The 26,113-nt window shown below is 36.5% G+C and overlaps 1 protein-coding gene across 1 annotated transcript in view; it reads left to right on the forward strand.

Moving 5' to 3' along the window:
* Window positions 1-4,700: 4,700 nt before the first annotated feature.
* The window catches only part of LOC109052506 (double-strand break repair protein MRE11-like), a 141,085-nt gene continuing 119,672 nt past the window's right edge, over window positions 4,701-26,113 (forward strand). Inside the window, exons 1-4 of the mRNA XM_042749522.1 lie at window positions 4,701-4,709; window positions 5,342-5,592; window positions 11,443-11,530; window positions 22,033-22,174. Coding sequence (XP_042605456.1) covers window positions 4,701-4,709; window positions 5,342-5,592; window positions 11,443-11,530; window positions 22,033-22,174 — 490 coding nt within the window. The remainder of the gene's footprint in view (window positions 4,710-5,341; window positions 5,593-11,442; window positions 11,531-22,032; window positions 22,175-26,113) is intronic.

Raw genomic sequence — 26,113 nt, forward strand, 5'->3', positions numbered from 1 at the left:
ATGACAGCTTCTTTTATATATATAAAAAATAACCTTTTTTCGAACAGTGACGTCACTCTCCACCCCATGCAATCTAAATGCTTCCAAACCGGTGCCATTCGTTTATGCTCGATTTGTGCTGGTTTGTGCCGTTCAAATTTGTATTGTATCTATTTCCTGTCCTCAAAAATAACAAATACAAAACGGGCCAGTGACGTCCCTCCAAACCGGTGCCGTTCGTTTGTGAGGTATTTGACCTCCGTTAAGCTGGTCCCCCACCCAACGCAAAACGTCAGCAAAATAGTCTCAATCGTTTGTGCTCCGTTTGTGCTGTAAAAATTGTCGTTTGTGCCGCTTTGGTTTTTTTGATTAAAATAATATTTATAGGTCAATCTGAGGTCACTCAGCCCCCCCCCACATACTCCAAATTCACCCCAAATAGACTCGTTTGTTTGTGCTCCGTTTGTGCTGGTTTGTGCCGGTAAAAGAAACAACCATGACCTCTTCTTAAAGATAACAGAAACATTACTCTCCTCCCTGTTAAAATAAATAAAATAAAATAAAAAGTGCTCATGCTGCCTTAAAATTTTAAGTTTAGTCGGCTCCAAGTTTTACTAACTTCATATTTCAAAGTTCACTAAGCTTAAGTTTCAAGGCAGCATTATTCTGTTTCATTTGTGTTTGATTTGTGCCATTAGAATATCAAACATCTAGGTCTATTACCCACAAATATTCGTTAATATTTATAATATTAATTAGGTCATATAGCCTAGCCTAATTCCAGGTGATCTCCACACCAAATGCCGCGTTTATTTGTGTTCGATTTGTGCATGAAATGAAATCCTGGTTGTACCTAAAATTCTTCTTAAATAGGCCTATTTAAAAGGGAGGAAAAAAAGAAGCACTTAATATGCCATTAGCTATAGGCTATATGTCACTGTTATTGCATGGTATTACTGCATTGAACAGTTAATATTATTATATTAATATTATGTAAACTTTTTTTCTGTCCCCCTTACAAACGATTATTTATCGCACTGCATAATAAGACAAAAAGGACATAATGGACTGTAGAAAAAGTGCTTAAATATATAATAGCCTTAACCTATAGCTGAACATGTGAAAAAAAAGACCACAAAAAAATTATAGATAGGCATACTGTAGATACATATAAAAGAGGTAAAACGTTTTATGAATATTTTGCAATCAAAAACATCTAAGCAAAAATGAAAAGAGCCGTTGGCATGGACTGAGAGCTTCCTAAATTAGCATATATTTGTTATGTATTCTAATGGCACAAATCGAGCACAAGCGAATTAGTACGATTTAAACTCGCAGTCTCACCATTTCAACTTAATGCTGCCTTGATTTTTAAGATTTAGTCTTCTTGAAATATGAAGTTAGTAAAACTTGGAGCTGACTAAACTTTAAAAATTTAAGACAGCACGAGCACGTAGTTTTTTTTTTTTAACTCTGCGGCCACGCTAAACAGGGAGGAGAGTAATGTTTCTGTTCTCTTAAGAAGAGGTCATGGTTGTTTCGTTTTAACGGCACAAACTAGCGAGGTTCGAGACCTCCGTGAAGTTTGGCCCCCCACCCAACGCAAAACGTCAGCAAAATAGTCTCAGTCGTTTGTGCCGCTTTGGTTTTTTAAATATTTAAATAATATTTATAGGTCATTCCGAGGTCACTCAGCCCCCCCCCCCCCCCCCCATACTCCAAATTCACCCCAAATAGACTCGTTTGTTTGTGCCTCGTTTGTGCCGGTAAAAGTTTTGTTTGTGCTGCCTCGGTTTTTAAAATATTAGACATTGAATTATAGGCGATGACGTCACTCAGCCCCCCATATACTCCAAATTCACCCAAAACAGGTTCAATCGTTTGTGCTTCGTTTGTGCTGGTTTGTGCCAGTAATATTTTCGTTTGTGCTGTTTCAGTTTTTTAGATATTGAAATAATATTTATAGGTCATTCCGAGGTCACGCTCCAAATTTACCCCAAATAATCTTGTTTGTTTGTGCTTCGTTTGTGCTGGATTTATTTTCGTTTTTGCTACTGTGTTTTTTTAATGATTTTTTTTTTCTTGTCAACTAGTCCCATGTTTATATTAAATTGATTAATAATAACCTATTAAACCATCCTTTTAATATATAGGCATTTATAGCCTATTCCACGCTCAAGCGCGCATAAAGCACTGGAAAGTATTGATTGAATGCATAGGGGAAAAATAAGACATTGTAATTATTTATTACTTATTACTATTAGAAGTATATCTCTGTGCTAGATTATTGATGGGGAGCTGGGCAATTACTAGTGAATATGACCAAAATAGGGTGTTATTATTATTTTTATATAGGCGCATTTCATGTGTTTATGAGGAGTGTGGGAGTATTATCGTGCTTACTGTATGAAATGGAGGCGCCCGCATAATCCCTCGCATTTTTTTTTTCTTTCTTTTTTTTTTCTTTTTTTTTCTTCCTGCGGAAAGAATTTTTTTGGATGTGCTTTCTGTCGTCTAATGCAGTCTCCCTGAATGGAGCACGTCACAACAATGAACCGGCTGACAGACAAGAAATAAATCTATATAAATCTTAAATGGAATAAGCTATAAATGTCTATATATTAAAGGATTGTTTAATAGGTTCTTATATTTATCAATTTAATATAAACATGGGGACTAGTTGACTAGGAAAAATCTTTAAAAAAACACGTAGCAAACCCGAAAATATTTCTAGCACAAACGAAGCACAAACAAACAAGATTATTTGGGGTAAATTTGGAGCATGTGGGGGGCTGAGTGACCGCAGAATGATCACTAAATATTTTAATATCTAAAAGACCGACGCAGCACAAAAATAAATAAATAAATAAATAAATAAATAAATAAAATACAGCACAGACAAAGAAGATTATTTGGGGTAAATTTGAGCGTGACCTCAGAATGATCACTAAAAATATCTAAAAAAAACGAAGCATCACAAACGAACATTTTGACGGCACAAATTAAACATAAACAAAGAAGATTATTTTGGGTGAATTTGGAGCATGTGTGGGGGTTGAGTGACATCATCGTCTATAATTCATTATCTAATATTTTAAAAACCAAAGCAGCACAAATGAAACTTTTACCAGCACAAACGAAGCACAAACAAATGAGTCTATTTGGGGTGAATTTGGAGTATGTGGGGGGGGGGGGGGGGGGGTGACTGAGTGACCTCAGAATGACCTATAAATATTATTTTAATCTAAAACACTGAAACAGCACAAACGAAAACATTACCGGCACAAACGAAGCACAAACGATTGAACCTGTTTTGGGTGAATTTGGAGTATATGGGGGGATGAGTGACGTCATCGCACCATAAGTCAGTGTCTAATATTTTAAAAAACCAAAGGAGGACAAACGGAACTTTTACCGGCACAAACAAACGAGTCTACTTGGGGTGAATTTGGAGTAGGCTATGTGGGGGGGGCTGAGTGACCTCAGACTGACCTATAATATTATATTTTAATCTATAAAAAACCAAAGCGGCACAAACGAAAATTTTTACAGCACAAACGGAGCACAAACGACTGAGACTATTTTACTGACGTTTTGCGTTGGGTGGGGGGCCAACTTAACGGAGGTCAAATACCTCACAAACGAGCGGCACCGGTTTGGAGGGACGTCACTGGCCCGTTTTGTATTTGTTATTTTTGAGGACGGAAAATAGATACAATGCAAATTTGAACGGCACAAATCGAGCACAAACTAATGGCACCGGTTTGGAAGCATTTAGATTGCATGGGGTGGAGAGTGACGTCACTGTTCGAAAAAAAAGTTATTTTTTTATATATAAAAGAAGCTGTCATAGTTACAGGGTTTCTTTTAACGGCACAAACCAGCACAAATAGAGCACAAACGAATGGCACTGGTTTGGAGAGATTTGGACGCCATGGGGTGGAGATTGACGTCACTGCCCAGAATTGTTTTTGTTATTTCTAAGAAGGAGAAATATATTTGAAGTTCATTTCAACAGCACAAACCGGCACAAATCGAGAAGTAACTGGTGATTTTTGTTTTTTTTGATTTAGGGGAACTGGAGTGGAGAGTGACGTCACGGCACCCGAAAATATTTAGGTTATATCTACGGGAGGAAAATAGATACAGTGTTTGTTTTAACGGCACAAATCGAGCACAAATGAACTGCGCTGGTTTGGAGTGATTTGGGCAACATGGGGTGGAGAGTGACGTCACACGGTCAAAAAAAGAATGTTTAATATCTCAAACACCAAACCAGCACAAACGTTCGTTTTTTTGCGGCACAAATCAGCACAAACGTAGCACAAACGAATGGCATAGTTTTGGTGATTATTCCTTTTTATGGGGTGCCAACTTCACGGAGGTGTTTGTGCTCTGTATTTAATCCATCCAAAGTGCACACACACAGCAGTGAACACACACACACCGTGAACACACACCCGGAGCAGTGGGCAGCCATTTATGCTGCGGCACCCGGGGAGCAGTTGGGGGTTCGGTGCCTTGCTCAAGGGCACCTCAGTCGTGGTATTGCCGGCCCGAGACTCGAACCCACAACCTTAGGGTTAGGAGTGAAATTTTCAAACTACTAAGCCACTTATACCAGAAATACCAGAAATAATACCAAATAAAGTGAAATATTATAATGTATAATCATTATAAACACTATAAACATAGCTATACGTTAGTATAGCTCACTACAAATGGTTGTGGTACACTTCAAAAGGGCAGTGTTCAGCAAGTAGTACATCCCAGGTAAACATAATTGGGGTAGATGGATCCAACCACATTTTCAGGATAACCTTTTTGGCAGCAGTAAGAGCAGTGCACAGACTCCTTTTTTTGATTGAAGGACAGTGAGAGTGAAGAATCATCCAGCAAGAGAAAAGGCAGTGGGTCCTTTTGGATCCAAGTCCTCAGAAGATCAGACAATAAGTACCGTATCAAGGACCAGAACAACACAATTCGGGAACAGTTACAGAACATATGAATACATGTACCTTGACTTGTGCTGTTACACAGGTTACAAAAGGGGTCAGATTTTCTTTTCAGTTTATATAATAAACAGGGAGTGCCATAGATTAATTTATAACGAATCATTTGGTGAGCTGGGCTTTTTGAGGTAGCAAACAGTAAGTAACAGTTCCCCCTGACGAGACAGTGTCCCAATCAATCACAGTGTTAAGTTCTTTATCCCCGAAGCTCTCAGTCGGAATGTTTGAATACTTTTGTACCACAAGTGATTTATAAATATTTAAATTGAAATTTAAGAACTCTGAATTCTGAGTCACGCACACCCTTGATACATAGATGCCTCTCTGCACAGATCCTTTCGTCTGTATAGTATACAGTATACAGACAATGCTTTTTTCTTCATTACCTGTCAATTTTAATAAGATTTGTTTTTATAGTGCTTCTCTTCTTTTTTTCTCAGGTTGACTTTGTTTTGCTGGGTGGGGATCTGTTCCATGACAATAAACCATCCCGCAAGACTATGCACTGCTGCATGGAGGTGATGAGGAAGTACTGCATGGGTGACCGACCAATCGTCTTTGAAATCCTCAGTGATCAGGCTGTCAATTTCAGCCACAGCAAGTAAGGCTTAATTTTTCATGATGTCTTCATGAGAAACACTGTCAATGCTTATGTATGTCTTGACACCGTGATATGGATTTTTTTTTTGTGTTTATTTATTTTTTTTCTTCACATAACAGGAATAGTTCAAACCAAAATAAAAAGCTTTGGTAACACTTTCTATGAATTCTACATTTCTAGTTAACTATAATGAATACATAATGACTTTATATATTTGGAATTTATTATATGTTGTATCACCTCATGAATTATCATAACAGTGATAATACATTGTAATACCTACTCATTTGTAGTTATAGCTTTTAAAAGTGTGATGATTTATTATATAAAATTAACACATTGTATCCACTCAAGTTACATTGGATTGTATTTCCCATAGTTTTAATTTATGTAGTTACAGTGCGTTCAGAAAGTACTCAGACCCCCTTCACTTTTTTTCAATTTTATGTTGCAGCCTGATACTACGATTTTTTCAATTCATTTTTTCTCTCATTAATCTACACTTCGTACCTCATAATGACAAAGTGAAAACAGAATTTAAGAAAGGTCTGCAAATTTATTAAAAAGAAAAAACTTAAATATCACATTTACATAAGCATTCAGACCCTTTGCAGCAACACTTGAAATTTAGCTCAGGTGCCTACCATTTATCTTGATTATTGCTGAGATGTTTCTACAACTTGATTGGAAACCACCTGAGGTAAATTGAATTGATTGGACATGATTTGAAAAGGCAAACACCTCTCTACAAAAGGCCTCACAGCTGACAGTGCATATCAGAGCGAAGACCAATCCATGAGGTCAAAGGAACTGCTTGCAGAGCTCAGAGACCCGATTGTATCGAGAAACGGGGGAAGGCTACAAAGAAATTCTGCTGCACTAAAGGTTCTCGAGAGCACAGTGGCTTCCATAATTCTCAAATGGAAGAAGTTTAGCAAAACCAGGACTCTTCCAAGATCTGGTCACCCAGCCAAACTGAGCAATTGATGGAGAAGTGCCTTATCTAGACTGGTGACCAAGAACCTGATGGTCACTCTAGTTGAGCTTCATGAACATATATGCACATGGGAGAAACCTACAGAAGGACAAACATCACTGCAACACTCCACCGATCTAGGCTTTATGGCGGTGTGGCCAAACTCAATCCTCTTTTCAGTGAAGACACATGAAAACACACTTGGAATTTGTAAGACAGCACCTAAAGGATCCTCAGACTCTGAGAAACAAGATTATCTGGTCTGATGAACCCCAATTCTAAGCATCATGTTTGAAGGAAAACAGCTCATCACCTGCAGAGTACCATCCCAAAAGTAAAGTGTGCTTGAAGTAAAGCCTCATGTTTCGGGGGTGTTTCTCAGGGTCAGGGACTGGGAGATTGGTCAGGGTTGAGGGAAAGCTGCATGGAGCAATGTACAGAGATATCCTCAATGAAAACCTGATCCACAGCGCTCAGGACCTCAGACTGGGCCGAAGGTTCACCTTCCAACATGACAATGACCCTAAGCACACAGCCAAGGCAACACACGAGTGGCTTAGGGACAACTCTGTGAATGTACTAGAGTGGTCCTGCCAGAGCCCTGACTTGAACCCTATCGAACATTTCTGGAGAGAACTTTGGTGTGCAAAGCTTGTTGCGTCATACCCAAAAAGGTTTGTAATTGTAATTGCTGCCAAAGGTCCTTCAGCTAAGTACTGAATAAAGGGTCTGAATACTTATGTAAATGTAATATTTCAGTTTTTTCTTTTTAATAAATGTGCAAACATTTAAAAAATTCTGTTTTCACTGTCATTTTGGAGTGTAGATTAATGAGGGGAAAAATTTATTTAAACATAGTAGTATCAAGCTGCAACAACAAAATTGAAAAAAGTGAAGGGGGTCTGAATACTTCCTGAATGCACTGGATAAGTCTTAAGATTGGCACAATAATTTCTTACAAACACATCCTATTTGGGGGTAGTCATGTCCTAATGGTTTAGAGAGTCGGACTTGTAACCTGAGGGTAGTGAGTTCGAGTCTCAGGTCCGGCAGGAATTATCTTGGGGGGAGTGAATTACGAGATCTCTTCCACCCTCAATAGACTGAGGTGAGACCCTTGAGCGAGGCACTAAACCACCAACTGCTTCCCGGGTGCTGCAGAAATATGGCTGCCCACTTCTCCAAGGTGTGTGTTCACTTGGATGGGTTAAATGCATAGCACATTTTCAGAGTATGGGTCACCATACTTGGCAACATGTCATTTCACTCTCACTTAGTACTTTTTTTTATTCTAACGAGACAAATGCACAGTTGTCTTGTAATCCTACAAAAGGCTTTATAATGTGGTCATATTATTAATTTGTGGTGTTTTGGCTGCTTTAAGTAACATATCTAACCAGATATCAGAGATCATGAGTGGGTAATATGACACATTTGCTTTTCTGTTATAATATCAGTTTGATTATTTTGATGTCCCTTTTAGACATTCTGCTAACTATAAGTAACTTTGCAAGTACATGTCAACTAATACAGTCTACTAATACTCTGAGTGTTAGTTGACTTGTGGTTGCAAACTTTTAGTCAATAGAATGTTTAAAGGGGACCATTAAAATTAAGTATAACCTAATATCAGGTTCTAAATGTATTACAAATGACTTAAACAAGCTCACATTAAAATTAACATTAATTAACTAACATCTTAAACATGCATGTGAGCCGCTAAGATACTGTGCAGATCTTAAACAATGTCAAGATATGAGACTTATAGTCCATTACAAATTAAGTGGATTTAACAGGGTGCTCTCTGTTGTAAATGATCATACTCTTAAATGTTATAACCACAAATAAGTATTATAATGTATTGTAATTTGTTATGATTATTAAAGACATGATACAACACATTAGGTTTTATTTATTTATTTTTTTATAATGCATTATGCATTCATTATAAAGCCTTGAGAATACCCTTATAATTTCTTACAAATAAAAACTTCATAGAAAATGCTACCAAATTATTTAATTATTTTCTAACCATCATGTCACCTGTAGTAACCAAACATAATGTGGCTTAGTTTTATTTATAGATGTGAATGTGGGCTAGGTATGCTTCAGGTAGGGGGGAATTATCTGTCAACATCTGTTGTCAATATGAATTGCCATTGTATAGCAAGAATTGTGTAAAGCAAGTCTGTTACATCAGGGAACTACACTGCGACCAAAATGGTCGCATTTGCGACCTTTTGAAATGCCATTGCGACCCAAATTTTTATGGGGTCGCAAATGAATCACTGATTGTTTTTGTACCTACTTATGTGTTATGCTATGATTTAATATGAGCATTGTATTTTAAGAATACGTTTTATAACGTGCTCCGAGCATTCAACATAAGTTGGCTTCAGCCCCGCGATGCGGGAAAGCTGAACTGAGCAGCTGGTTACTCGCGCTGTGTTCGGTGCGCACGAGAGAGCCGCGTGTCGCGAACAGCAACACTGAACCGAGCTCTCCTTCAGGACGTTCGCATCCTCCTGCACCTGAACGAACAAATACAAATCGCAGTTTAAATAAACAGAAAAAAAAGAGCGAAAAGCGAAAGAGCTCAATTCAGCACCGCGGTGTTCTGGTGTTCAGGGAGCAAGCAGAGACGCGTCTCAAAGTCTTCTTGTATATACCGACAACAAATACATACAAAATATGTCGAAATACCCGTCTTGGAAAGTGTGTTCCAAAAAGTCTGTGGTTATGTCTTAAGTGAAAGTAAAGAGTTGCAAAAAATCGGATGTGTATCATTATAATGGATGCGTTTGTCTCTTAAGGTGACCGCGCCTAATTTACTAGCTCTGCTGTCAGTGAAAGTAAAGAGTTGAAATGAAAGTAAATCACTCACTGCTCTTGACTGAATTACTAGGTTTAACAAGAATTTATCCAAAGTCAATCCAAAAATCAGATAGAAATGATTATATTGTTTTACTAGTGGGTGCAGGGCACTAGTTCATTTACGTAAGTGAGTATGGCAAAATACAGTGATGTGTGAAATATTATACCCAAAAATTCTTCATACTGTAGACTACCAATGAAATTGATTAAAAAAAAAAAAAAATTAGGGACCTGACCATGTTTTGCTTAAGTGTTTCTTTCTTTAATTGCTTATGCAACCTTTTCACACCACAGACTGAACCAAATTAAGCATTGCTTGCTTGGTAACTGTTCAACAAAGTATTGGTAGTTGTGTAAATATTGTCATACTGACAGTTGCCTGAAGTTTTGGTTGATTCCATTACATATCTTTTTATCAAAGTTATCCGACATTATCAAGAGGAATTTGTTCTGACACAGTTTAACTCTGAGTTATTGTCATATTGTATTACCAATTTCTAAACTATAGCAAATAAACTGTGATAAGGTGAAGGTGTCTGAATACATTTTGGTTTGATTGTGTATTTTATTTTACAGTGAAGACTATGCAGTGCTATTTTAAATTAACAAAAACAAACTTAAATGTAAACATTGTGTAAATAGCACAAATAAATAAATAGAATGAACATACAGTACAAATTAAACCATTTTAAACAGGGCCCACTGTACACCCTGCACCAGGGCCCCCTCTAACCCCAGCTACAAGACGGAGCAATGCACTGTGTGTACTGTAAGAAATAGAACAAGGCATGTGGTTTAAAAGATGGCAAGTAAAAAACAAAGCACATCTGTATGCAATACAGTTTCATTATTGTTCATTATTATCCAGTAATTATTATAAATAATTTGTGCGACCAAATCATGTTTTGCGCCAGTAACTGAAAAAGTTAGTAGCACAAGTGTCACCAGTGGAAAAAGTAAGTGTAGTTCCCTGTACATACAATTTAATTTCTATTTGAGAAACATGAAAGACAAACAATATTTTAAAGGGGTCCTATTATTCACTTTTTCAACTTTAGTTAGTCTGTAATGTTGCTGTTTGAGCTTAAAAAAGATCTCTAAAGTTACAAAGCTCAAAGTTCACTTTAAAATGAGATATTTTATTTAACAGAAATCACTTTTCAAAAACTACAGCGAACGACTCGTTTGGACTACAACGCATATTTTCCGGGATTTGTGATATCACAAATAGCGACGAATAGGACAGGATCTGGTTGAGCTGCACTAGAGAAGGCAATGAGTGTTATCACTGTCAGAAACACACTAGCTTTCCCAAGGCAGACGAACTTACAATCAAAATTGGTGGCCTTTCATTTGATACAAGAACTATTTGAGGCGTTCATGACTGGGGAGAGAGGTGTTGTAATAATGTAAAATATGTGAAAAATACTGTTTTTCGAACAACCTAGTATGAGAGCCTGTTCTAGTATACCCCCAAAACAAAATTTGTAAAAACATAATAGGACCCCTTTAAACAAGTTGGATTGTTGTATTTTATTATAAAAATGAACATCTTTGCTACTGTTTTCTTTGTAAATGTAAGGTACTATTACAAATTTACTTATCATAAAAGCATAATTTCTTGCATACATTTTGATTTCTCAACAAATATTTTATCAAAATATATATTTTAGTGACAATTATTGCACTCCTGTTTCTGTTGCACTCAGTATGTTAACACAAAAGATAACATTTCAGCTGTCTTTGACCATAAAATTCAAGCTATGTATTTGGGAAACTGTTTTAAACACATTAAACACCAAAAACAGCACCTGTCAGCAAATTAATTTTCATTAAATGTTCAATGAACAGTAAAAGTTTTAGTATGAAATACTACTTTAATATGCATTTTGTTCCAATGTACAGAGATTTAAAAAAAAAAAAAAAAAAAAAAAAAAAAAAAAAAAAAAAAAACGTAAACATGCATACAGACACATTATACTCACTCCTTATTTTGTCAGATTTCCATGGGTGAACTACTTGGACAGTAATCTCAACATCTCCATCCCTGTCTTCAGTGTGCATGGTAACCATGATGACCCAACTGGGGTAAGAGAATACCTGTTTATTTGCTCTGTAGAATTTAAATAATATATATATGTTTTGTTTTGTTTCCAAGTAGAGATTATCATATTGTATTTTTTAATGGGTAAAATTAACACAGATACAGTACGTGCACTAACCATCTGTAGCATATTATTGTTGGGGAACACAGCTTGCTGACTAACTGATATATAATTTTTACTGATTAATTAGCAGATAGTTGTTTTTAATGAACTAAAGATCATCTTTAAAAATCAACACTGATAGTTTGTGATACTGTTCAGTTACTCTGTGGTGAGCCTTTTGTGCACTGGCACTGGAGGATTCTGCTTGTCTACAGCTGCAAGTCCTTGGTTCTAAAGTATATCAGCACACTCTAGAGGTCAAAAACAGCAACATGTGACAAAATGACTATGTTTTAAAAAGTGGATCTAAAATGTGGTAAAGAACGAATGCGTGAGCGCAAATCGTAGGAGGATTTCCATTCATTCACTCTCACAGAAAATGGACATGCTCCCTATCAGACATTACATGTGCCCTCAAAAATGATGTTATCTCCTGAGTTTAATACACGCAATCTGGAGTGTGGGCATCCACTGGCAGAAATATAAATTGATACATACATGCCAACTAGGGCTGGACGATATGGCCAAAATTTATATAACAATATATTTTGTAATTTCGGTCGATACGATTTAATTCCAATATCGATATGAACACAATTAAAAAGCTTCGTAAAAACTACCAAGAAGGCCCACAACAGATCTCTGTCCATACAAACTTATGAAAAATGAATTTGCCAAGTCTGCATTTATTTGATCCAAAATACATTAAAAACAGTAACATTTTGAAATATTTTTACCATTTAAAATAACTTTTATATTTTGAAATATTTTAAAATGTAATTTATTCCTGTGATTTCAAAGCTATATTTTTAGCATCATTACTCCAGACACATGATCCTTTAGAAATCATTCTAATCTTCTGATTTGCTGCTCAAAAATTATTTATTATTATGTTGAAAACAGCTCAGTAGAATCTTTCAGGTTTATTTGATGAATAGAAAGTTCAGAAGAACAGGATTTATCTGAAATAGAGATTGTAACATTATAAATGTTTTTATCATCACTTTTGATCAATTTAAAACATCCTTGCTAAATAAACTTTTCTATAATTTCTTTCCAAAAAAAGAAAGAAAAAAAGAGAAATCATACTGACTCAAAGCTTTTGAATTGAATAGTGTATAATGTTACAAAGCTTTTTATTTCAGATAAATGCTGATCTTTGGATCTTTCTATTCATCAAAGAATCCTGAAAAAAAGTACTCAACTGTTTTAAATATTGATTTAAATATTGATTAAAAAAAACATGTTGCTGGAGGACTGACTTGAATGCAAACTGACTGTCTGCTAGCAGGAGGTGCTGTGAGAGCGGTAGACCCAGCGGTTTCTCCACTAATGGCTGTAATCAAAGCAGCTCCACTTATGAATACTTCTTTATCAGATAAAATGAAAATGGCATCGAAACTTTTCTGAAAACAGTCGGTTCCCTTCAGATACACATTCATATAAAACTCCCGCGATGTGTTTTGATTTTGAAACATGCAGTGCTCATGTTTATTCAACGAAGTCAAACACCACAAATAAATTAATGTATGAGAAATACTGCTAATGTATATCCAAATATCGGGAATGTGTTTAAAAATCATATCACTGTTATTGAAAAAAATTATATCACGATACATATTGATATTGAATTATTGTCCAGCCCTAATGCCAATGAACGTAAATCAGTATTTACATAGCATAACAGTAATAAGTGTATCTGATTTGCACGTCCTGCATTGTCCCGTAAAATCACATCTGCAGCAGATCTATAGCCAGGAGGTCACCCTAGCGTAGAGTAATAAAATAATAATTACTCATTTTAAATTAGTAAATTTTAATGAAAACAATACAGTATAAAAATGAAAGAAGCAGATGTTTTGCGATCAGATTAATCGGTTAACTCCTGGAAAGTCTAAGGATCCAGTAAGCAAATGCATTCAAACAGTAAGTTCAAACGATCGATTTATTGCAGAGAAAACATGGCCGATGTCATCAGAGATGGAGAGGATAAAAGTACTTAACTCCTGATGTCAGTAAAAAAAAAAAAAATCAGCAAGCTATTTGGTTTATAAGCACAAGTGTTTTATACTGAATGCTGGCTGAAGGTGTTTTAGTTTATGCAGTAGTCACTAGTCAGTGAGTGGTTTAGTAAATCTGGATCAGTCAGGTCAAGGTAGCTCATTTAGTGGTCTTTTGACGTCCCCCTGTGTTCCTGTTTAGTATCGCAGGTTGACTTGTGCAATTTTTAACATTTTTTTCAGAAGTGCTGTAAACTACTAAATGTAATGTAGAAATGTTCATTTTCTGTGAAGCTGCATCGCAGAAATGTTCATTTTCTGTGAAGCTGCTTCGCAGAAATGTTCATTTTCTGTGAAGCTGCTTTGCAACAGTGTATCGTGAAAATTGCTATACAAATAAATGTGAATTGAATTGCAAACAATTATTAATGAATTTGTTTATTTATTGTGGCTCATGTACATTCATTGCAAAATATGGAAATTAAAAAGTATTTTTTAATACTTTAGTTTGTATGTATTTATTTTTGGGTGGGGGAGTGGGGTTGAGTACCACCACTTCTTTTTTTCTACCACAAGCATTGATTGCGTATCATATGCACACCAAACACGTGCGTATCATATGCATGCCAAATAGAAACAGAAAAACATACTAGTGTTACGCATTTACATGAGACTGGACTCATGCCATTTCTGTCACTCATTCTTAGCAGCTCACAATTATTTGTTGTGCCATAAATGTAACAATTTTTTAAACAAATTTAATGTAATGACTTGTGTTTGATGATACTTGTCTTTTGGCGTGTTGATATAGGAGCAACTATATTATTACATTATCAATCACTATTATTGGTCACTCATAACTCCTAAATAAATAAATTAAAAATGATTTTATAGTCAGAAACACAAGTATGCTTTATGTATTATACAATATAAAAACATTTTATATCTGGGAAACTAAATTATTATTCTTAGGCATGTTATAAACTAGGGCTGCCCCCGACTAAAGATTTTTCTGGTCAACTAGTAGTCGTGCATTTTAAGCATTAGTCAATTAATCGCACATGTATTAATAAACAATTTAAATCATTATAATTAGCCTTTAATTGCCTACATAGCCTATAATATCCAAGACAGCAGAAAGCGCATGCTGTTTCTTTTCATTATTTTACAAAAGCTCAATGTTTTGTTGTTATTGTGAGTGCACATAAATAAACTTAGTCTTTACAGATTTGAAAGATATATTACTCTAATTTGTATGACCAGAAATTACAGAGTATTTTAAGAGCAAGTGACCACACCAGTGCCTCCATCTGTCCTGCAGTGAGCACGCTTCTACACACCACACAGACACTTCAATGGTGCACATTTTTCTATTTTAGCCTAACATTAGATTGAGCGGCCATGTAAAGTTGCCAATACTTACATATTTCAGATGATAAGACATATTTGAGGTAGGGCTGGGAGATATATCGAATGATATGATCATGCGTATCTAGTCAGTAAAGCCGGTTCCCTGATTAGTGCTAAATCGCCATCACCTGCTTTCAAATGGAGAGGCATTTAATAAGACAGAGCCGTAGTTCACTGACAAGGTACGCAACATCGCGTTCATTATCAAACGCGATTAATCTTCGATAATGAACGCGATATTGCGTACCTTGTCAGTGAACTACGGCTCTGTCTATTAAATGGCGCTCCATTTGAAAGCAGGTGATGGCGATTTAGCGCTAATCAGGGAACCGGCTTTACTGACTAGATACGCATGATCATATCGTTCGATATATCTCCCAGCCCTAATTTGAGGTTGATCAATGATAGGCGAGCATTTTGTCGATTATCGATTATTGGGGGCAGCCCTGTTATACAGATTTACATAGAGTTGTGCTCATAAGTTTACATACCTCGTGCAGAATGTGCAAAATATTAATGATTGAAACAAAAGTGGGATCATGAAAATTCCATGTTATTTTTTTATTTAGTACTGTCCTGAATAAGCTTTTTCACATAACAGATGTTTGCGTTAATAGCTGAATTTATAAAAATGACCCCATTCAAAAGTTTGCATACCCTTGAATCTTAATACTATGTCATTTCCTGGATGATCCATGACTGTTTTTATATTTTGTGATAGTTGTTCATAAGTCCCTTGTTGGTCTTCAGTGTTTAAAAGTTCAATTTACCCTGATCATCCAATCTAAAAAGTTTGCACCCCCCATGTCTAAATGCATTGTTTGGCTGCCTTGAGCATCAGTACATGTTTTCACCTTTTGTAATAGTCATGCATGAGTCCCTCAATTGTCCTCAGTGTTCAAAATCATACAGTTACGTTGGAAAGGGTTCACATATGCTGAAGATGCTGGGAAACCAAAGAATGTGCAGGAGCTGGATGATTTTTCTGAAGAACAGCAGGCAGTTAAACTGCTCAGGACAAACAAGGGACTCATGAACAACTATCAAAAAATTTGCATATTTCATCCGACCAATAAAAGAAAAGTGTTTTTAATACAAAAAAAGTCAACCTTCAAATAATTATGTTCAGTTATGCACTCAATACTTGGTCGGGAATCCTTTTGCAGAAATGACTGCTTCAATGCGGCGTGGCATGGAGGCAATCACCCTGTGGCACTGCTGAGGTGTTATGGAGGCCCAGGATGCTTCGATAGCGGCCTTAAGCTCATTCAGAGTGTTGGGTCTTGCGTCTCTCAACTTTCTCTTCACAATATCCCACAGATTCTCTATGGGGTTCAGGTCAGGAGAGTTGGCAGGCCAATTGAGCACAGTAATACCATGGTCAGTAAACCATTTACCAGTGATTTTGGCACTGTGAGCAGGTGCCAGGTTGTGCTGAAAGACGAAATCTTCATCTCCATAAAGCTTTTCAGCAGATGGAAGCATGAAGTGCTCCAAAATCTTCTGATAGCTAGCTGCATTGACCCTGCCCTTGATAAAACACAGTGGACCAACACCAGCAGCTGAAATGGCACCCCAGACCATCACTGACTGTGGGTACTTGACACTGGACTTCAGGCATTTTGGCATTTCCTTCTCCCCAGTCATCCTCCAGACTCTGGCACCTTGATTTCCGAATGACATGCAAAATTTGCTTTCATCCAAAAAAAGTACTTTGGACCACTGAGCAACAGTCCAGTGCTGCTTCTCTGTGGGGAATGCGGCACCTGTAGTCCATTTCCTGCACACGCCTGTGCACGGTGGCTCTGGATGTTTCTACTCCAGACTCAGTCCACTGCTTCCGCAGGTCCCCCAGGGTCTGGAATCGGTCCTTCTCCACAATCTTCCTCAGGGTCCGGTCACCTCTTCTCGTTGTGCAGCGTTTTTTTTTTTTTGCCACACTTTTTCCTTCCCACAGACTTCCCACTGAGGTGCCTTGATACAGCACTCTGGGAACAGCCTATTCGTTCAGAAATTTCTTTCTGTGTCTTACCCTCTCGCTTGAGGGTGTCAATGATGGCCTTCTGGACAGCAGTCAGGTCGGCAGTCTTACCCATGATTGCGGTTTTTGAGTAATGAACCAGGCTGGGAGTTTTTAAAAGCCTCAGGAATCTTTTGCAGGTGTTTAGAGTTAATTAGTTGATTCAGATGATTAGGTTAATAGCTCGTTTAGAGAACCTTTTCATGATATGCTAATTTTTTGAGATAGGAATTTTTGGGTTTTCATGAGCTGTATGCCAAAATCATCAGTATTAAAACAATAAAAGACCTGAAGTATTTCAGTTGGTGTGCAATGAATCTAAAATATATGAAAGTTTAATTTTTATCATTACATTATGGAAAATAATGAACTTTTATCACAATATGCAAATTTTTTGAGAAGGACCTGTAGATCAGTGGTCAAGGCTGATTTGTACTCGATGCGTCCGCAAGTTCACTTGGGTGAGCGCAGAAAATATGATATAATCGCCGGAAGTTCACTTTGAGTGCACGCTAACAATTTCTTGTGGCGGAGTGCACAGGATTTTTTGTAACTTTCCGCATGGCTCCGCATCCGAACATGCACGAGTTCAGGGCGATTCTAGCCGAACATGCACGTCTGTGCCAGCGTTTGTGTGAAACGGAAGCAGTTTAATATGAAGTTCAAACTCCTTAAAGGGATAGTTCACCCAAAAATCAAAATTATGTCATTAATGACTCACCCTCATGTCGTTCCAAACCCGTGAGACCTCCGTTCATCTTCGGAACACAGTATAAGATATTTTAGATTTAGTCCGAGAGGAAACTGCAAAATAATAATAATAACAACGCGACTAAATGAGACGAAATAACGTAATAACATTTTGTTTAGTCTCGTTTTCGTCAACGAAAATGAAGAGACATTTTAGCATAGTTTTTATTTTGTAAACCACATTTAGTCTCGTTTTTATTTGTCAACAATATTGCTTTATACATTTAATTATAGTCATCGTCACATGACCAGCATTTACGTTGCGTCTCGTTTTTGTCCCGTGATAAAGATTCGTTGACGATGATATTTAGTCATAATTTTTGTTGACGAAAGCAACACTTCATCGTAAGACATTTAGATGCCATGAATGAAACATAGCCTGCTTCATAATGTTTCACTTTATTAAACATTTAGTCAGGAATAATCAAAGTCAAGCATATAAACTGTTAATTTAAAACATATAAATATTACTGTCTTAATTGTTTAGATTTTTAGAAGGCACATTAACTTGCTGCGTAAAAACATGAGTTGATATGTGCATTGATCTGACAATAAACAGCAAGAAGTGCTTGTTGGAAATGCAAATTCATTCTCTGCCACTAGGTGATGTTGTAGGAGCGCAGAAATATTGCGGTTTCCCCAGCAATGGCTCTACACAAAGCAGCTCTGCACTCATACAGGTGCATCTCAATAAATTAGAATGTCATGGAAAAGTTCAGTTATTTCAGTAATTCAACTCAAATTTTGAAACTTGAGTATTACATTCAGTGCACACAGACTGAAGTAGTTTAAGTCTTTGGTTCTCTTAATTGTGATGATTTGGCTCACAACAAAAACCCACCAATTCATCTCAACAAATTAGAATACTTCATAAGACCAATAAAAAAAAAAAAAAACATTTTAGTGAATTGTTGGCCTTCTGGAAAGTATGTTCATTAACCGTACATGTACTCAATACTTGGTAGGGGCTCCTTTTGCTTTAATTACTGCCTCAGTTCGGCGTGGCATGGTGGTGATCAGTTTGTGGCACTGCTGAGGTGGTATGGAAGCCCAGGTTTCTTTGACAGTGGCCTTCAGCTCATCTGCATTTTTTGGTATCTTGTTTTTCATTGTCCTTTTGACAATAGCCCATAGAATCTGTATGGGGTTCAGGTCTGGTGAGTTTGCTGGCCAGTCAAGTACACCAACACCATGGTCATTTAACCAACTTTTGGTGCTTTTGGCAGTGTGGGTAGGTTCCAAATCCTGCTGGAAAATGAAATCAGGATCTTAAAAAGCTGGTCAGCAGATGGAAGCATGAAGCGCTCCAAAATTTCTTGGTAAACAGGGGCAGTGACTTTGGTTTTCAAAAAACACAATGGACCAACACCAGCAGATGACATTGCACCCCAAATCATCACAGACTGTGGAAACTTAACACTGGACTTCAAGCAAATTGTGCTATGAGCTTCTCCACCCTTCCTCCAGACTCTAGGACCTTGGTTTCCAAATGAAATACAAAACTTGCTCTCATCTGAAAAGAGGACCTTGGACCACTGGGCAACAGACCAGTTCTTCTTCACCTTAGCCCAGGTAAGACGCCGCTGACGTTGTCTGTGGTTCAGGAAAGGCTTAACAAGAGGAATACGACAACTGTAGCCAAATTCCTTGACGCATCTGTATGCCTTGACCCCAGCCTCAGTCCATTCCTTGTGAAGTTCACTCAAATTCTTGAATCGATTTTGCTTGACAATCCTCATAAGGCTGCGGTTCTCTCGGTTGGTTGTGCATCTTTTTCTTCCACACCTTTTCCTTCGACTCAACTTTCTGTTAACATGCTTGGATACAGCACTCTGTGAACAGCCAGCTTCTTTGGCAATGGATATTTGCGGCTTACCCTCCTTGTGAAGGGTATCAGTGATTGTCTTCTGGAAAACTGTCAGACCAGCAGTCTTCCCCATGATTGTGTAGCCTATTGAACCAAACTGAGAGACCATTTTGAAGGCTCAGGAAACTTTAGCAGGTGTTTTGAGTTGATTAGCTGATTGGCATGTCACCATATTCTAATTTGTTGAGATAGTGAATTGGTGTGTTTTCTTAAATGTGAGCCAAAATCATCACAATTAAAAGAACCAAAGACTCAAACTACTTCAATCTGTGTGCATTGAATTTAATACATGAGTTTCACAATTTGAGTTGAATTACTGAAATAAATGGTCTTTTCCTGGACATTCTAATTTATTGAGATGCACCTGTAAATGCTGCTTTATCAGGAATTATAGACCAATTTGGAGTAGACGTCACAGTTGTGTCACTTGCAGCTGTGCCCGCATAGTGGTGGCAGAAAAACACTGGGAACAATTGGAGGGAAATGGGTAAAATCCATGGAATAGAGGGAATAAGATATTGTTGTGCCTTTGCATGTCAGAATCAGAATGCAAATAATTTTTATATAATACTGTCGTCAAACACGCCATTTGAAGCTAAATGCAGACCTTTTAAATGGACAGACTATGGATTAAACCTGCTATGATTACCCTATTTTAAAGCATAAATTTGATTTAAACAATAGATCTATATAATATTCATATAGGGGACATATTGTATTAGCCCGACAGTTGAAATGCATGCATGAAATACTATTTAAACCTATAATATTTATAAAGTTTACATAATCTATTTTATCTCACAATTCTGACTTTTTTTCCTGCAAATGCAAGTTTATATCTTCTAGTTCGGACTTTATATCTTTATTCAAGTCAACAATTGCGAGTTTGTCAATTCTGAGGGGGGAAAAGGCAAGAAGGTGTGGGATTATAAACTAAAAAGAAAGAATGACGAGTTTTTTTTTTTTTTTTTTTTTTTTTTTTTTTTTTTTTTTTTTAACCAGAATTGTGAGAGATGGTATAGGGATTGTGAGGAGTTGATTTTTATTTTTAGATGTGTGATATAAATTGTTTTTTTTTTTATTCTTTTATTCCATGGCTTGAATAGACTGCTACGTTAAAACTGTCATTTTCTGCCACCAGATAGGCTCCGCCCATAAAAAAAAAACCATCATCACTGTTTGCAAACACTGAAATTGGTCTATAGGTAAGATTAAATAAAAATGCCAACGGCACGTTTTTGAGGACAGTCGGTTCCCTTCAGATACATTCAAATAATGACATCCATGCTGGTTTTGACTTGAAATGTGCTGCGCTCATGTTTATTCGGTGACATCCTTGCCTTTTGAAGTTTAATCCAGCCGTATCGTGATTCTTGTCTTTCCGTCCCTAACTGTAAGACCTCTTGAAATTATAATTAAGGCATTTCTTATACCATTTAACGTATTTAAAACTTTTTATTGCTTTAAGTTTGATAGAACTCACTTTAAGATTTTTTTAAGGACCCGTGGGAGATGTGCATTTAAGAAAACACAATAGCCCTAGCGATTTTGCAAGCCCTGGTCCTGGTTTCAAACTTATTCAGTTAATGGTAATGGAGACTACATGCTTCTGTGATTTCCCACAGGTTAACTTCACTCAAAGTGTTGTACCATCTACATGTAATAGAACGCTCCAGAGCTAAATTTCAAGTGTCCCAGATAAGGGTTTGAATACTTATGCAATGGAATCATTTAAGTTTTTTTATTTTTTTATTTTTTTTACATTATGATGGTGTATGGAGTGTAGACTGATGTGGGAAAAAAGTAATTTAAAGAACTTTATGGAGCAACATAACAAAATGTGGAAAAAAATAAAGGGGTATGAATATTCGCAAGGAACTGTATGTATATTAATTTACTGTTTTAATAAATTTCATGCAATGCTGTATTAATAATGTGCAGCAATAATGTTCAATATCAATGTGATTTATCCTGATTTTCATGTCAGTGCTTTTCATCTCTCTTTTCACTGGTTTAAATCTTAGAAACGTGGTTTATAAAACAGTATTCCTCAAAGTACCTTTTACCTTTAAATTTGCTTTAGAGATTTTTTTTTTTCCAAAGGAGCTTGGATCATTCTGAGCTAAGTTAAGTAAGTAAGTGGCAGCTCCCCACAAAAACAAAAAATGTAGCTGAAAGCTGTGAATAAAGCTGCGTAGGTAGCACACTTGTTCCCTTAACCATTCTGGAATATAAATATTTCCTGAAAGCAACTGTCTTAAATTCATGTTGTTATCTCATGGTGGTACGTTATTATTTTCACAGTTTTTATGTTTGGTTTTGTATGTGTGTTCCAGGCTGATGGCCTATGTGCTATAGACTTGTTGAGCTGTGCTGGTCTGATCAATCATTTTGGCCGCAGTCGTTCAGTGGAGAAACTTGAGATCAGTCCAGTTCTTCTGAAGAAAGGAAACACCAGGATTGCACTTTATGGAATTGGTGAGTTTATAACATAAAGCACCATTACAAAAGTTATACAAAGTTTGGAATCATTATGATTTTTTTAATTATTTTGAGTTGTTCAGACCCTTCTTTGGCTATTAAGGGTCTAGGGGGTAAGAAGGGGAACATTAGGCCAGTTGGTAAATATTGTCAGCAAAAAAAACAAAAAAAAAAAAACTGGGGAAAGTGAATAAGAGAAAACTATTTGTATGTATTTTAAATATTTAACGTTTTTATATTTTTTGGAAACATTTTTAATATTCTTTGATAAATAGAAAATTCAAAAGAACAGCATTTATTTGAAGAATAATCTTTAGTAACATTATAAATGTTTTTACGGTCACTGTTGATCAGTTTGGTAAATAAAAGCATTAATTTCTGTTGAAAACACACACTCACATACCCCAAACATTTGAATGGTAATATATAATGGTTTCTGCATAAATATTAATTATGTTTTCAACATCGATAATAATAAGAAATGTCTTGTGCAGTAAATCAGCATATTATTTTGGGGGCAGCTGTGGCCTAATGCTTAGAGAGTTGGACTTGTAATCCGAAGGTCGCAGGTTTGAGTCTCGGTGCTGGCAGGAGTTGTAGGTGGGGGGGAGTGAATGAACAGCGCTCTCTTCCACCCTCTATACCCATGGCTAAAGTGCCCTTGAGCAAGGCACTGAACCCCCAGTTGCTCCCTGGGCACTGGATATATCTGCCCACTGCTCCGGGTGTGTGTTCACAGTGTGTTCACTTCTAACTGCTGTGTGTGTGCACTTGGATGGGTTAAATGCAGAGCACCAATTCCGAGTATGGGTTTACCATACTTGGCAAATGTCACGACTTTCACTTTCACTTTAGAATGATTTCTGATGGATCATGTGACACGGAAGACTGGAATAATGATGCTGAAAAATCAGCTTTGCATCACAGGAATAAATTAAATTTTAAAATCTATTACAATAGAAAATTAATTTTGAGTTGTACTATTATACAATGGGGTGGAACGGTTCAACTTTTTCATGGTTCGGTTTGTATCACGGTTTCGGTGTGTGCTATGTTTATGGAAAAACTATACTTTCAAATAAAAATAAAGAAAATAAGAATATTCTAAATAACTACACGCAACAGCACAAATAAATACAATAGAGTAAAGATACAAATAAAATAAACAGTGATTTTAATCTTTTTTTTAGGTAGGTCTATCATTAGTTTTAAGGTATAGAAATTGAATAAAGTGATCAAATGTAACACAGTATTGCATATTTGACTGTATAAATTAAAGATTAATCTTTATTAAGTTTACAAAAGCTGTTCAATCAAGAGCAGTGAGTGATTGATTGTTGCTGTTTGATTAATATTAAGAAAGTGCTGTCACTTTCTTAAGAAAGCACTGATCCAGTGCACTGATACAGTATGTTCAGCCGGCTATGTCTGCTATAGGATACTTACCAAGATGGGCATTTTGACAATAATTTTTGTGTGAATTTGTTCATTCAAACACAATAATTCAGAGAGAGCTTAATATTTGCGAGTGTTTCGAGGCGCGGGTTTGAACGCTTCGGATGAGCGCATGGACAAATCTTCGTCTACATCGAACGGCCAGTTTGGACTACATCCCTCTACTTCCTTCTTTAATGACGTCACTAAAACAGTTTTTTGACTAACCTCCGCCCACAGGAATACACAAAAAAAGGGGGCGTGGTCTTGTTGCGCTCCCACGGAGAAGAGGAAGAGTTGCGTTTGTGGAGTGTGTTTGTCGCCATGTCATTGAAACGCTGTTATTTTCATCCCGGAGTCTAATCACCTTTGTTTGGCCATCCCAGGGACACTGTACTTAGAGATCAATGGTTACAATTTATGTTTAACTCGGTTCCCGAAAATTATAATCCACATGTAAAACTATGTGGAGCACAATTTGCTGTGTGCAGTTCATTTTGCTGAGATCAGTTTAATGCCGGATTCGCACAAAGATTATTCTTGAAAGATGGAGCAGTTCCCTCTTTGTCTGGAGAATGGGTTTAAGCAGTTTGCTTCAAAGCCCGGGTGATGAACCATACATGTAGGAGGGTCTGCAATCTGCATCATTCATCGACAAACCTATACATTGATGTGAGGCATTAATAATTGAATGTGCAGTCATGTAACATTCAACTTTTAATAAATAAATTATTGTAATGCATGGCAACGATTTCTTTTACGCAACATGGCAGCTTTTATGGCTATATTCATGGTGAAAATAAAGTGTATTTATATAAAGTTGTTTGGATGAAAACAATTTCAAAAGAACTATACACAACATAAAATTATTTCCTTAGGAGGTGTTACAGTCCTTTTTATGTTTCTTTGCAGCAGATGTTTTCCACCTCCGTTGGCATTTTGTCATAATTACCACATGTACACCTATAAAACATATATTACTAATCAAAACTCGTGCTCACGTGTAACTAAGGTAGGAATAATTTAAAAATTCAACAACATCGTTAATTCAACAGACGGACAAAACCATATACCACAAGCTTTTGTAACATTTAACATTACAATTTAACCAATTCAAGGTAACAGCCAAACGTAAAAGTATGACGACAACTAAATAAACAGCTTACCATTGTGAAACATCCTGCAAAAGTCGTTCTTGCACAGGTTCTACTCGATCCTCTTCATCTATGTTGTCCGGGTCTGATTTGGCTCAAATTGATAGGGTAAAATTAAAGACCTGTTTACAATAACACTGAGCGCATGCATCTCCACGTTATGGTAAGAGGCGTGACCTTTCTGGGCAACCTGCGCTAAGCTGCTGTCGAATCACAACACAGGAACCGCTGGCACAATCAGAACTCGTTACGTATTTCTGAAGGAGGGACTTCATAGAACAAGGAAGTCATCAGCCCGTTTTTATGACAGTGAAAACCGCGTATACAGATAAGTCAATTGTGTGAAAAATACTGTGTTTTTTTTACACGCAAAACATGAACACGTTATATTGCACACTGTAAACACAATCGAAGCTTAAAAAAAAAAAAAAACACGAAAAACGGGACCTTTAAACTGGCAATGCTTAAAAGAGTTTAGTTAACATAGATATCGACGTGCCTTCAGGTCTCACCTTTGTGTGTGATATATATATATATATATATATATATATATATATATATATATATATATATATAGTGTACATTTATAATAAAATAAACAAATAAAATAAACAAAATATTTTAAAATAAAAATGGAGTATTAAATAAAAATACAATTGTTTTATAGTGAACTTAAAAATAGAATGCTAATATTTCCTTTTTTAAAATATAAATTTTCAAACTTAAAATCATCAAGCTTTTATTTTGGTGGTTTGCTGGCAAGTATGCATGCGCTGTTGGGTTTAGCGTTGACAACTGAAGAATGTCAGTGAATAAAGTATTACAGTTATGCGTTGTGCTTTGAAAACATAAGTGGATAGCCTATGCTTTCAGTTCGAATAAAAATCGCATACAGTATTACAGTTTGTCGATCAAAAATGGTAATTGTGCATTAACAGCTGTCAACCATGTCGGCACGCAAATGAGCAGTCTCAACTTATTTTAGCAGCGCATTTTTTATTTTGATCGCGAATGCACAACTGCGTACTACTTATGTGCACCCCTGCTTTTACACTGAAACAAATGTTTCATTCATCCAATTAAAAAAAATTTGGGAAATGATTCACATCTATATTTTTTAACTTGAGCCAATGAAAAATAAATAACTTAAATTATATTAAGGTATATAATTATATTATATATTTAATTATGGTATATAATAAACGGTTTTTGCTTAAAATACGCGATTTTTCCGGAAGTGCGCCCGCGTGCACAGACTACATTGTAATCATTCGCTATGTCATTTGTGTGGCAGTATTTCGAAATCTGTGCGCAGGACACGGGCAGCCGTTCATCACTGGAAGAGCAG

Source organism: Cyprinus carpio, chromosome B22 (assembly GCF_018340385.1).
Source record: "Cyprinus carpio isolate SPL01 chromosome B22, ASM1834038v1, whole genome shotgun sequence".
Lineage (NCBI taxonomy): Eukaryota > Metazoa > Chordata > Actinopteri > Cypriniformes > Cyprinidae > Cyprinus > Cyprinus carpio.